This window comes from Paramacrobiotus metropolitanus, unplaced genomic scaffold (genome assembly GCF_019649055.1).
Source record: "Paramacrobiotus metropolitanus isolate TYO unplaced genomic scaffold, Prichtersi_v1.0 Parri_scaffold0000027, whole genome shotgun sequence".
In the NCBI taxonomy this organism is placed as follows: Eukaryota; Metazoa; Tardigrada; class Eutardigrada; order Parachela; family Macrobiotidae; genus Paramacrobiotus; species Paramacrobiotus metropolitanus.
The window spans coordinates 631841-645296 of record NW_026570247.1 but is presented as its reverse complement, the minus strand read 5'-3'; the positions used below and the strand labels follow the sequence as shown (position 1 = coordinate 645296).

At 43.0% G+C, this 13456-nt stretch overlaps 2 protein-coding genes across 3 annotated transcripts; both read right to left on the bottom strand.

Annotated features, from left to right (window-relative positions):
• Positions 1 to 457: 457 nt before the first annotated feature.
• Positions 458 to 1890, bottom strand: LOC129587999 (uncharacterized). The gene is made up of 2 exons (XM_055481991.1): positions 1708 to 1890; positions 458 to 1303 (listed from the first exon to the last, which is right to left on the bottom strand). Exon 2 carries the CDS (start codon positions 1021 to 1023, stop codon positions 706 to 708), a length of 318 nt encoding a protein of 105 aa, XP_055337966.1. The 5' UTR covers positions 1024 to 1303; positions 1708 to 1890; the 3' UTR covers positions 458 to 705.
• Positions 1891 to 3016: 1126 nt separating this feature from the next.
• On the bottom strand, positions 3017 to 13425 carry LOC129587915 (proteoglycan 4-like). 2 transcript variants are annotated; one of them, XM_055481870.1, is made up of 6 exons: positions 13360 to 13425; positions 11820 to 13261; positions 9202 to 9791; positions 5818 to 6895; positions 4352 to 4782; positions 3017 to 3587 (listed from the first exon to the last, which is right to left on the bottom strand). In XM_055481870.1, the coding sequence occupies exons 2-6, from the start codon at positions 12100 to 12102 to the stop codon at positions 3282 to 3284; spliced, it is 2688 nt and encodes an 895-aa protein (XP_055337845.1). In that variant the 5' UTR covers positions 12103 to 13261; positions 13360 to 13425; the 3' UTR covers positions 3017 to 3281. The 2 variants fall into 2 exon arrangements, with proteins under 2 accessions (XP_055337845.1, XP_055337846.1); XM_055481871.1 differs by lacking the exon at positions 13360 to 13425 and having other exon boundaries at positions 11820 to 13324.
• Positions 13426 to 13456: the final 31 nt, after the last annotated feature.

Genomic DNA, 13456 nt, shown 5'->3' with positions numbered 1-13456 from the left:
CAGCAGCTCAATAAATTTGTATTTTTGACTACGTACTTCAATCATTTCAATGTACTAACAAGAAAACTTCCTCTATACTAGCTGTCTTGCTCGGGAATCGTGCCCATTACGCATATCGCATTCCCACGCTGTGTCTGTGATTCTGTATAGACAAGCGCTGCCGAAAAAACTCTTTGGCGCGTTTCTGACCAGCGGCAGAAATTAGGCAGCTTCCAACCTTGTCCACAAGTTTCTTAGTGCCACCGCTGCACGGACCGTGAATCTCGAACGCCGCCGCAGCGAAATTGTATCGTGGCATCAGCCAGCGGTGCTTCGATAACTTTCCCCTTTCGGCTAACTGGTGTGCTTTTGTGATTGAGGTGTATCTGTGGAGAATGATTGTTTCATTGTTTGTTTGCAGATGATTGGTATTTGAATTTTGATAGCCGTTGCAGCAAAATTATATTATCTTTATCGGTTTAACCAGGCACGATGCCTGGATTGTCCGCTTATAAGCTTTTAAAGCACACTATAATACATTCATACACGTAGTTATTTTACCGGCAGCATAAAACGCTCGCCTCCAGTCTTACCAGAAGTAACTAACTGCCCTCCCATCTTGATACAAGACAACTGGAATTAACCACATAACACCCCGTAAACCGTTAATCTCGATCAGCATACAACAAAATAACAACCCCCGCCCCGAAGCTCCCTTATAATCGATCAGAATCCGCCGGCATCGCTGAAAAACGATCCGCACCAGTGACTCCCGCACTTATACTCGCTAACCCGACAGAAAAACCCCGGCGGACAGTCCCCATCGTTGGCGCAGCGCCGCACCCCGTAGGTGATGGGGATATTGGCCGGCAGACAGGGATCGCGCAGCAGCGCCGCACTGTTGCGCAACAACACCGGCGCGGTTTTGGGCGGCGACGGGAGATCCGCGTCGGCCAGGTCCTTCAGCGGCGTCTCGGATTTCAGCGGCCGCGGCGTCAGATGGTCGCCGGGACGGAATCCCGACGGTCGATGGACGGACGACATGTCGTCGCCGGATCCGGAGGGGGCAAATCCCGACGGCCGGTTGACGGGCGGTCCATCGCCGACGCCCGGCGGCCGGTTGAACAGTGGCGCGTCGTTGGACGGCCGCACTTTGGGCGCCACCACCGGGGGGCTGGGCGGGGCCGGGGCCGGAGGGGGGTTGAGGGGGCGCTGGGCCGGGTGAGGAGGTTGGCGCTTTGGCCGGGGTCGCTAAGGCCCCCGCCACGGGAGGTATCTTGGAAAACGGCGCTGCCTGGTTGGATACGCACGTTCTGCGAATCACCTGTATAGAATAAGGATGTAGATTTATTTCTGAATTATTTATTAACTGGAAATATTCGGCGTAAATAATTATTTATATTAATCATCAGGCAAACCAGATAAAGGCTTTTTTAATTATATAGAATTATAAATATATCTAACGCTAATAAATGGCCGATATGAATAAAATTTCTTTTTCTCTGTATATACGTACATCCTAATACATTTTTTATCACTGATTTATTATCCAGCTTAAATAAGTTATCAAGCACAGGAAGCGAAGCTGTGTATCTACAGAAAATACCGTAATTTTATCTACTTTTTATCCACGCTAGTGCATGTGTGTTGTGTATATAAAATAGTTGTACAATGTTGTAAATTTAATAGCAAGAATAATATTTTTATTAATGCCGCAACTAATTTTACCTTTTTCCAGACAAATTACGACGGTAAATATCACCAGGAATGTCCACAGTGTCATGATGTCATAACGCAGAAAAATGCCGCAAACACCGCGCGCAGCTGATTTTGCTCACTAGTGCAATCTTGCGGGGAAATTTTTTTCACGACAACATATTTATGTTTATGTAATTGTGAAAAAAATAATAGCGAGCATGATGCAGCAGACGGCTGAGAGTTCCGGGTGAGATACGCATACATACAGGTGTATCGTACATAATTAAAATTCTCACGCGCTGTCCTGTATAGCGGAAAACAGTAAACACCGGCATCAACGTAATTCATTAGCAATTCACAATAACCAAGTGAACAGACCGCCTTCCAGTCATTATTTACCCGTAACAATTATGCAATTTTTTATAGCCGGCATTTTATTGAAAAAAACGTTTCACTGCCAAGGGCTGGTTTTTTGCAATTAAGCAAATTGGCTGCATAGATCGATATGGTTGTTACTTTTCAATAAGTGATAATAATTTTTTAGACCATGTTAGTACAACGTACTCGTATAACGTCTGCTGCAGTCGGAATTAAACAACCAAATTCATTAAGTCAAATTATTTTTCCTGGTTGACAAATTATTCAATAAAATCTGGTGCTAAATGGGCTTCTTAATTAAAGCTTTCTATTCAAACAAATGTATTTATCATATAGTTATTTATCGGTGAAATAAATTAAGGGAAGATCTTTTTGTTAACCTGCTAAATAGTACAACTGTTGTTATTTAATTTAATTCATATATGGTTTTTATTTATGCGTATTGAAAAATATGTTTCGAATAAAAAAGTGTAATACTTTATATTAATAATAAAAAAAATGGCAGGTGGTTGTTAATGTCTTGTTGGTAGACACGTAAATATTTTATCAATTTCCGGGCGCATAGAAGTGACCTTTATTAATTAGTCTAATAAATTTCAACATAAATGATAAACTAATTAATTTCATTAATATTTTTGTATATTCAGTTTATTAATAATAAACTAACAATTTTATTGATATTGATTTTGCTTAATTAATTAATTAATTAATTAATGCGGTACACAATTATTAGAAAAGACACACCAACTACAACAAATTAATTAATTATTAATTTAGCTTAGATGGCTTAATAGAGTTTTGCAGGCTGTATAACACTCGTATATGATTACTTATTCACAGTACAGTATTATTTGACGAGTTGTATAAAAAAATCCATGATAATAAAAAAAGCCGTTTTGCTGTTAAAAATTGGTTTTGTTCATTACGTTTATTATTGCGCATTGAGTCCATGAAATATACTGGATAGTTTTATTCGTAACGCGAATTAATAAAAAAAAACGCGGCTGAGCGGTCACGATAATTGCCGGAAAAATATACAGGCTACAAAAAAAACACGGCGACAAAAGATATCCCGGTCAGAGTGCGAGAGGAAGGAAAAACAAAAGAGGCCAGACACACAGTCTGAAAAAAACTAGCAGCACGGTATCAAAAAACAAACCCAACAACCACTGGGAACCAGTCATCCGCGTTCCCTCGTCCATCACATAAACCAGCAGCGTCCCATTTTAACTGAGTAGCCGAGTGAAAGCGGAAAGCCGGCCACACGGCTCTCCATCGCGGCGGTAATTAAAACACAACCTCGTAATTACTGTAACAAAAACGCTGATTTTAGGGGTGGGGGGGTTAGAAGAGGAGGTCGTCGGCGTCGGAGGTGGTGTGCGAGAAACTGCCGTCGTCGGCGGTCTGGAAGCACCACTGCGGGGCTTTGGGCGGGGCGCGGGGCTCCGCGGGGTGGTGGCGGGGCCGGCGACGGGGACGTCAGCGAAGGAGGGCCGTTCGACGCCCAGGGCGAAGGATTTCTCCGCTCCCACCTGCGACACAAATTAATACCGGATTTATTAAGGAATACCGCAAATTCATCCGTCAGCAATTAAATTTAAGGTACTAAATTACAGGGAATATTGCAAATAAATTTGCCATTAATAACGTTTAACGTACAGATTCGCTGGGAATATCGCAAATAAGCTGGACGATATTTAGATTTATTGTACAGCATTACATAGGGAAATATCGCAAATAAATTGGGCGATATCTAAATTTAATGTACAGCATTGCACAGGGAAATATCGCAAATAAATTGGGCGATATCTAAATTTAATGTACAGCATTGCACAGGGAAATATCGCAAATAAATTCAACATACGGAATTACATTGAGTACGTACTTGTACGAGTACGTAACGCAAGTAAATTTGGCAATCACGAAATCAAAGTATTCCTGCAGTTGTGCCAATCTTGGAGCAAATTTAAGAGTTTTATCTAACCTGTTTCACGTGCTAAGGATTTTACAAATAGTAAAATATAAACGAAAATTAATCAACTGTATTCAACTTAACTGATTTTTAATTTAATATCTATTTCAAATCATTTCTATCATTAATTTGATTTTTAATTTAATATCCATTTGAAATCATTTCTGTTCACAAATTTCTCCATTTAACTTGGATATCGGAAAGAAAATACAACAAAATACAGTACGAAATACAATAAAAAAATAGTAAATTACGCTTAGAAAATACATTAAAAAAATAATACAGGAAAATACAATAATTATTAAATAAATCAAAACCACCCACCTTGTAATTGGCCAGCGCCTTGGCTTTGCGCAGGAGATCGCCCTCGCGGGTGGGCACCTGGGCCTCCATGCGGCGCTGCTCCTCCTCGTCCCCGTTGTCCTCCACGGCGTCCGTGTCGGTCTCTCGGCCGTCCTCCGCGTCGTCAGCGCTGTCCAGACTGATGACGCACTGGCTGCTGGAATAGCTGTCAATGGTCAGCCGGTCGAGGGAGCGCTCCGAGGGGTACTCGTGCGTGGTGGTGGCCTGGTCGTTGAAGGTGATGCGCAGATGCTTGACGGAGCGCGCTGTGCTGCTCGTCCGCAGACTGCTCTTGCTCCCCGTGGGGACGTTGTGCCCGATGACGATCATGCGCACCGTCTCCATTTCTAACTCGTAGGAAAGGTCACCGCTGCCGGTGTCCCCGCGGCTGGACAGACTGCGCCCGGGGGAACCTATAATGGATTATTTTTTTTTATTTCATAAAAACATTTACACGAAAAAAAATAATCCAGCACAAAAATCCGAAATTAACATTTAAACGAAAATTAACAAAATAATCCAGCACAAAAATCCGAAATTCACATTTAAACGAAAATTAACAAACTAATCCAGCACAAAAATCCGAAATTAACATTTAAACGAAAACTAACAAAATAATCCAGCACAAAAATTCGAAATTAACATCTAAACGAAATTAACAAAAATAATCCAGCAGAAAAATCCGAAATTCAGTGAAATTTTATGGGACAAATCGGTGCGGCAATAAAATTAATAAATCGACAAACAAATAAATAAAATAGATATTAAATAAATCGGCCAAGTAAAAAAAAGGATTATTAACAAAATATCATCAAAAACAGTACAAGGATTTTTAGAAAGGCGTTTATTTCTTGGAGGAAAGAACAATAACGAAAATAAAATAATCAAAATTATCGGTATCAAAATTATCAAAAATGTTTAGAAAACAGAACGCATTTTTTCATCTCTGTAGCACCGATAAATGACTAAGGAAAATTTGTAGAAAATCATTTCGAAATTTTATTTAAAACGGCATTTCTTTTCGGTATTCGTATACTACAATTTTCGAACTGAGCTATTTTTACAGAAATTCATCCGTCACCCCGACATTTCCGTATTAATTTAAAAATTTTAATCAAAGATGTAATTTGTTGCTCGACAGAAAAATCTCAGTCTTTTATAGGTCCACAATCTGGACAAAAATTTCCGAATTTTCTTTAAAAAACATAATTTTTCTTTTATTTTTTGATCGTTTAAACGAGACGACTCGACTTTCCAATGCGTGCACGCTAATGCGAAAAATCATTAAAGAAATAATTACAGCGAAAAAAAACCGTAACGATTGAGACGGGGCATTTTTTCTCTACCCAACGCTGCGTCTTTCACACTGTGCATCCAGGCGGAATAAGAGCAGAAAACCGGTTTCAGCATGTCTACCCTAACTGTATAAAACGCCGCGCGCGACTAACCTAAATCCTTGAGCGATGTCAACAAGGACGGATCATCAATCTTCAGCGCCGATTGTACCGGCTCGATGGGCCGCGATCGGGTGTCGATGATGGTCGTCATGCCGTAGTTGGCCGTCTTCTTCAACCCCAGCCGCAGATTCAGCGCCGGCGGGGTCACGTTCTCCTTCTCCGCCTCTCCGCGCCCCTTCTCCACCTTGGCCACCTTCTCGGGGGGCCGGGCGTCCGTGCGGGGGGCGTCCAGGGCGCGGCCGGCCTCCGGGGAGTCGTGCAGGCTGCGTTTGGCCTCGTTGGAGGGTTTCAGGGGCTCGGTGACGGCCGTCTTGGGCGGGGAGGCTGGCAACAGCGGTTTGACGGGTGCCGGGGGGTCCCAAGAGGGGCGGAGGGGCACCGAGGCGGACGGTTTCGGTGCGGAGCTCAGCGATTGAGCTTTTGCGTCCGGGAATGGTCGGACCGGCGCCACCGGCTCCGGAGGGCTCGATTTCGGCGAGGACCCCGGGGAAATCGTCTTCGAGGTCGTCGACGCGTCCGGGAACACTCGGACCGACTCCGCAGGGCTCGATTTCGGCGGGGAACCCGGCACGATGGTCTTCTGCACCGCTGGAGGTTCCACAAACGCTCGAAGCGGTACCACCGGCTCCGCGGGACTCGATTTCGGCGGGGAACCCGAAGATACATTGTTTTGCACCGTCGGAAGATCCGGGAACGCTCGGAGCGGCGCCATCGGCTCCGCGGGACTCGATTTCGGCGGGGATCCCGGAGGCAGGACTTTCGGGGGTGTCGGAGGGTCCGGGAGTGGTTTGAGCGGCACCACCGGGTCGGCGACGGGTTTGGGCGGGGAGGAAAGGGGTTTGGGCAGTTCCGCGGGGAGTTTCGGGGGCGTGGTGAGCGGCAAGGGCGGCGGGAGGGTGTCCAGTTTGTCCAGTTTGCGCAGCGGACTGATGGGACGGTTCAGCGTCGTTACCGGCTTTGGTTGCGGTGATTTGGCCGGTTCGGTGGCGGGGGCCAGTTGCGGCGGCGACGGGACGAAGGGGGATTTTAACTGCAGGGGGCGGGGCGCCACCGGCGGGGCGGGGCGAATCTGGAAACAGGCGACCATATTTTCTTATTTTTATATTATTTTTTATTTTGTTGTTGTTGTTTTTATTTTTCTCTATTTATTTATTTATTTATTTATTTAACTCATTATTATTTTTATGTATTTTATATCATCAGATTTTCAAATATATTTTGATCTAATTATTTTTATAAAGCTGTTTTCGATTTTATTTTTAATAATTTTGTGACATTATTTTTATTTCATTTGTTTCGTTGCGCCTAACAAATAAAAAATAAAATATTATTATGAATTTATTTGTTGTCCGGTATTTATCGGATTTTGTTGACAAGGTGACATTGATAAAACACAACGTCAACAGGAAATTCTGCCCATAAAATACTAGGCTATAAAATTTTTAATGTTAGGATGGAAACAAGAGTTCCACTTGACCACCACCGGCAACGAGTCAATTCCTTGCAAGACAAGTGTCAACATGGGCACTACGCGGTTCCGCATAATTGTCGTGTAAAGGTATGCATTTTCTGTGCAATTACTGCACCTGGAAGTCCGCGCTGACCCACAGCAGCGCGACGAGCATTTGCATTGCAAATGCCGACATGAGGAACTCGTTTATTGGCGCATTTCTACCGTTTAACATTCCGGCTGTGTATTCTGTAACCTACTCTATGCCCCTGCTGAGAACAATAAAATAATCAATGAAAAATTATTAAAATTACGGTATTGTTCCGAAAAACAGGGAAAATTTCTTTAAAACAAATACTTTGCAAAATTCAAATTACCGAGCAGGGCATAAATAAATAAGAAAAACAGCGCTAAATATTCAATTTTCTTCAATTGTTTTTCAAGAAGAATAAGACGAATTTTGGAAATTATTTTATCGAGCCGAACTCCTAACGACCTTCCTTTTTTATATAAAAATATGCCAGAAAGTTCTTATTTTCTTCGAATGTTTGCTAATGGAAACATCAAAATTTTTGACAATTATTTGACAATTTCCAATAGCAAAAATATTTGGATTTTTCATAATATAAAAATCTGCAAAAAACGTCCTTATTTTCTTAACATACTTTCAACTGGAAACATAAGAAAAATTCGGAAACGGCAGACGCGATTCAAAAACCATAAATACTGGAATTTTTCAAATAAAAATATACGGGCACGTGCGCATATTTAATAAATTCTAAAGAATTCGGGATGCATTAATAAAAACTGCGAAAATTAAAATACAGTATACGTTAAATTATTAATACGTTCAATTTGGAGAATTATTTGCTGGCATATGTTCGACAACTGCAACGAACAACATTTCCCAAGGGTGTACGATATCACATGCATATCCACTGGTGAGATGCCTGCTCGTACAGATAGCCACGACACACGCATCGGTTTAATATACTGGCATTCAACTGATTCAAGTTGTAATCAGATGGAGTACGCGTTCCTTAATCAATATTTTATCTGATTCATCTGACAAAATTCCTCCAGTGGCACACCAAATTCAGCGAAGTTATCGTGCTTTCACAAACCAGTCATTCCAGTTAACTTGATTACGCGCGGAAATCGAATACATGCAATTTCCTAACAAATAACTCTCCCACTTCAAAATAAAAATAAGCCAAATGGAAATTAGCGCTGTTGTTCAATTAAAACTCCACGAAAAACGCTCCGAATTTTCCCCGCGAATAAAATAAATTTTCGGTAAATTTTTAATAATCAATTACTTACTTATTAATCCGAAAAAAAGCCAGAATTTCGCTGCAATAATAAGATAAATATACACTTCTCAAAATTATTTTTAAAAAATTTTTAAAAAATTGCAGCCTGAAATCTCAGAATCCTTGAGGCAGTTAAACCCGGAAATTAATAAGAATTAACTAATAAATGCCTTACAGAAAATTAATTCCGAAATTAACGAATAATCCTTCCCTCAATGAACCGGAAATGAATGAGAATTAATCAGCAAATTAACAACAACAAATTAATTACGAATTCAAACTCAAACGCAAATCCAACCGGAAATTAACGAAAACTAGAAAATTAATTCATAAATAACCTGAAAATTAATTACAAATCCAATAATTCTTTCACTCAGTTAAAGCCCGAATAAATATGAGAAATAAGTAATTAATAAATTAACAACAGCAAATTACAGTAAATACGAATTTAAATCCTAAATTGAATCGCACCGAAAATTATGGAGAATTTATTAATAAATTATTTACAGAAAATTGTTACTACGGAAACAAAATCAATAAAAAATCAACAACACAATAATTAGCTGCTTTTTAATCGGAAAAAAATAATTTCCCAACGTGCGCAACACTTACTTGCACAGATTCCCCAACAGGCTTCTTCCCGGGCCCATCCTGAGCATTCAACACTGGCAGCGTTGCATGCGGTCGCCCTCCATTAGTCACCGCATCCACCACATCCTCCTTCTTCTCCACGCTACTCCCCTCCACCACCCCCGGGAGCGGATTCGGGAAGCCCTCCCCACTGGGCTTCTTGGCGCTCTCCAGCAGCGCCTTCCTCAGCGGTCGCGGCGGAGGGGTGGGGGGCTGCATCCTCAAGGGCAGCGGGGGCGGTGGCCCGCGGGGGGCCGCCATCACCAGGGGCGGCGAGGGGGTCTCCTGTTCCTTGGCCCCGCGTTTGCGGCGCCCCACGGGCACGGCGTGGTCGTCCTTCTCGAACATGGCCTTGTACTGCGACACCAATCCCTCGATGCACTCACTGTTGTGGACCAGTTGGACGGCCAGTTGGCTGGCGGTCTGGGGGGGACGGGGATGTGACGCGGCGGTTGTGGTGCGTTCGATTATCACCAGGTTGTCGTTGGCGAGGAGCTTCTGCGTTAACACACTGGATGTGATCATTCTGGTGTCGCGCGAATCACGCCGCATTGGATCACCACCACTGCGACCTACAACCATGCGAAACACGGCCAACGTTATCGGCTTAGCCTGCTTCGCTGTCCAATCAGCACAGCGCAGACAGAGTAATGACACAGTGCAGACAGAGGCATGAGCTACAGGCCAGAGAGAGTCATCGACACGGGGCAGACAGAGAGGCAATCAACACGCTAATACTAATGATAGACTGGTCAGGTGAAAATTACATGCGACGAGATTCTTTCTCTCTGCAGATTCGGAGCAGAAACTGTAACGAACGCTTGTTGGGGTTTATTGTGGTCAAGAATGAGAACATTTCCTTCGCTCCACTTCCATCTCTCGCAACAACCACCATCAACCCACAAAAGAGAGCGCAATCGCAGCAAAATAAAACCACTCTGAATATTTTCTGCACAACACGCAGCTGAGTGCCATTGAAATGCAGACCAGACAGTCGCTTTGAGCCAGCAGCGTAACGAGTCTCTTCTCGGGTAACGCGTCGTTCCCACGTTGCTCGCCTCTGCCGCGGGTAATTCAAGCAGTCAAACACTTGACAACAAGGAAAACAACCAAGTTGTCAAGAAACATAATAATATTTTCAAACTTTCTGTTTTTTTCCAAAACGCTGATTAATTGCGAAAATTCTCAGGGGACAATTTCCCCTCTGACGCTGTGTTCGCCACGCTACGCCGGGCTGTACCGACCGCTTCGTTCGTTGTGTTTTCTTTCTGGGTAGAGCTGATTTTTTATCGGACATTGCATTTATGTTCGGTGCAATCGAAGCGAACAGAGAACCGGTTTCGGCCTTTTCAGCGTTGCGCTAACCGAACAATAAATATTCATATATCTTGCTTACATATCCCCCAACAATACGCACATATTTTATTAACAACAAAAACTCTTCATCCACTGCTGTGCTGAAATCGCCAGCCGGAAGGCAGGTTCGCACGACGCAGCTGCCGTAATCACGGCGTTACGTGTAGCATCAGGAAAAATTGCCAACGCGTCGAATACTGTACATTTGTTACCTAAATATGCGGTTTCCGAATGGTACAATGCGATGTGCATGGGGAATCACGGGAGAAATGACAAGTGGTTATCAATAATGGTAGCGGTTATTTTGTCATTTGTCAGCTGCGGCGTGCACGTGCATTTGGCCACGTTAATTGCCAGCGAGGAGATTGTGTGCCGGATAAATTAACAGCGCAGCATGTCTGTATCGTTTTGTCGATATGTGGTGAGAAATGAATAAAATAATTTATAAGCGATTGACGGCTGACATAGACGCGACCCAGAAATCAAAACAAAAATAATTATGGATCGGCCGATAAATGTTTGGCAAATAAAATCAATATTATCGCATTTATCGGACAATAATAATAACAGATAAATAAAATGATAAATCCGTCATTAAAAATTGGAAACAAAAATTAATAAAAATCAAAACAGCAACAATAAACCGGCGGATAAAGATGCGCAAAATAAAATCAATAATATCACATTAATTTTGTCATACAATAATAAAAAGCGATAAATAATTCCGCCATTGAAAATGGAAATAAGAATCGATAAAAATCAAAACACCAAAAATATATCGGCCGACAAAAACGGACAAAGTAAAATCAATATTATCGGAGCAAAATGTTCACAGATAAATAACTCAGATGAAGAAATCTAAAATAAAATAAAATAAAATTCTTGAACAGATTTTTCACAGGCAATAATATCGAATTCAAATAGTCACCAGAGGAAAATTTAAAAATGACACTAAGAAATTTATTATTGAAAAAAATGCTTGCTTTGAAAATCAGCGTGAAATAAGCTGCAGCACAAAAAAAAACTATGACACTGAAGTTTTCACTGTCACCGTTATTTTCTCTGTGAAAATGATACTACAATGAATGCATCTGCCTGGCCCCAACACAATAACGATGGACATTGCACCATACAATAACAATAATACAACGACCTGTTGGATGCAATATCGATGCGACAGCGACTGTTTATTTTGACTGGTCAGACATGCTGCTGTATGATGACTGCCAAGTTGCCAACCGTACCTGCGACATGCTGCAGGTAGGACGCGCCGACGGGCACGGCAGCCCCCGTGGCCCCCGCCACAAACTTGCTCTTCAGCCGGTCGACAATCCCCGGCCCGAACTCCAGCTCCATATCATCCAGGAAGCGCTCGTACTTATCGGCCGCCGCTTTAATCCCCGGCATGGTGTTGGAGTGGGCGCCGCCCGCGCCCCCGCCCGCGGGGCGCAGCGCCGGCGGCCGGCGGTCAGCGGAGCGGAAGCGCAGATGATCGGCCGCCGTCGCCGCAGGAGATTCCGATAACATGATAGAAAATTGGAGGAATTAATATTAATTTTAAATATCCTGTATGGCGTTTCCTGGTGGATACACGGCGGCCATTGCCAGTTGCGGAAAACTCGTCAAGCAAGGCTGGCGTGTTTATTCAAACGTCTGCTGAAGGATATATTCAGGCGAGAGCTGGGTCTCTCTCAGCATTAATGTGATCTCGTCTGTTTTTGGCTTTCTGACTCGGCCATTCTCTCACCATCAACCAAGATGTGACCTCGACCCAGCTGAATGCAAAGTGAGAGAGAGCGGAGAGAGAGTGAAGAGTAGAGCTGTCGTACAACTTGTACGAACCGGCTTTAAGATTTGCCTGTCTATGCTAATCACCGAGTGTAAAGACAGTCGAAATGTACGCACCGCTGCTCGACAATGCCTCATTAGCGTTGGCAAGGTTCGCCCGGCGCTGCACGGCTGATCACTCGTACGAGCACCACGCTGCTGTGAAAAATCTTACGAGAAATCGATGGGATCCAGCCAATCAGCATACGGCGCCTGCTGTGTGTTATCATATCGCACAGGTGCCTTTAATTGATAGCGTTAATTGTGTGGTTGTTCCAGCTGTGCTAATAAATGTTGCCGTGAGTGGCACTATCGCATCACGGTCGATGTGTCGCTCTTATCGCCGACTCCTTTTACAACTTGTAAACAAACACATGCCGTATATTTTTGTATCGCATTACACGATACGTGACTGCGCCCCAGGTAAACGCTGATCCCGGCGTTTATGCTTATTTTAAAACACAGCAGACGGTGTTGTCATTGGACGTATCGCTTTCCAAGGAATACGAGTATTTGTTGTATTAATTTTCGCTGCGCGATATATAAACGACCTGTCAGAGCATGTGTATCAATGCAGGATACGAGCGTAGCTGTAAATCGCCGTTATGGATTCTTAAAGACGCATTGGGCTGCTAATTATATTGAAATGAACCTGCACATTTCTTTACGGTTACAGCGCAATGACCAAAAGGTAAACAGTGACGGATGCCGAGACAATAAAAGCCCCCAAAATAAATGCCGTGTTTACGACAATGGTGTGGGTTCAAAGCGGGTGGATAAATAGCAGCGCAAATATTTGATTATAGCCGTGCTTAATTGGCGGTCCAATGTGTGCGCATTTTGATGGCTAGTAAAGATACTGTAAAAGCGAAAATAATATTTTACTCACTATTTACAACATAAATTAATATTTTATTCTTGTCACTTGCACAGTATAGTTCGGCCACAGTTTGTTACCTTTCTCAGACTGCATTAAAAGGCGTCGCGCTAATCAAAAATACACATTCGTAATCAATAAGTTCTTCGTGAAATACTCGTGCTAATGTAGCTCAGT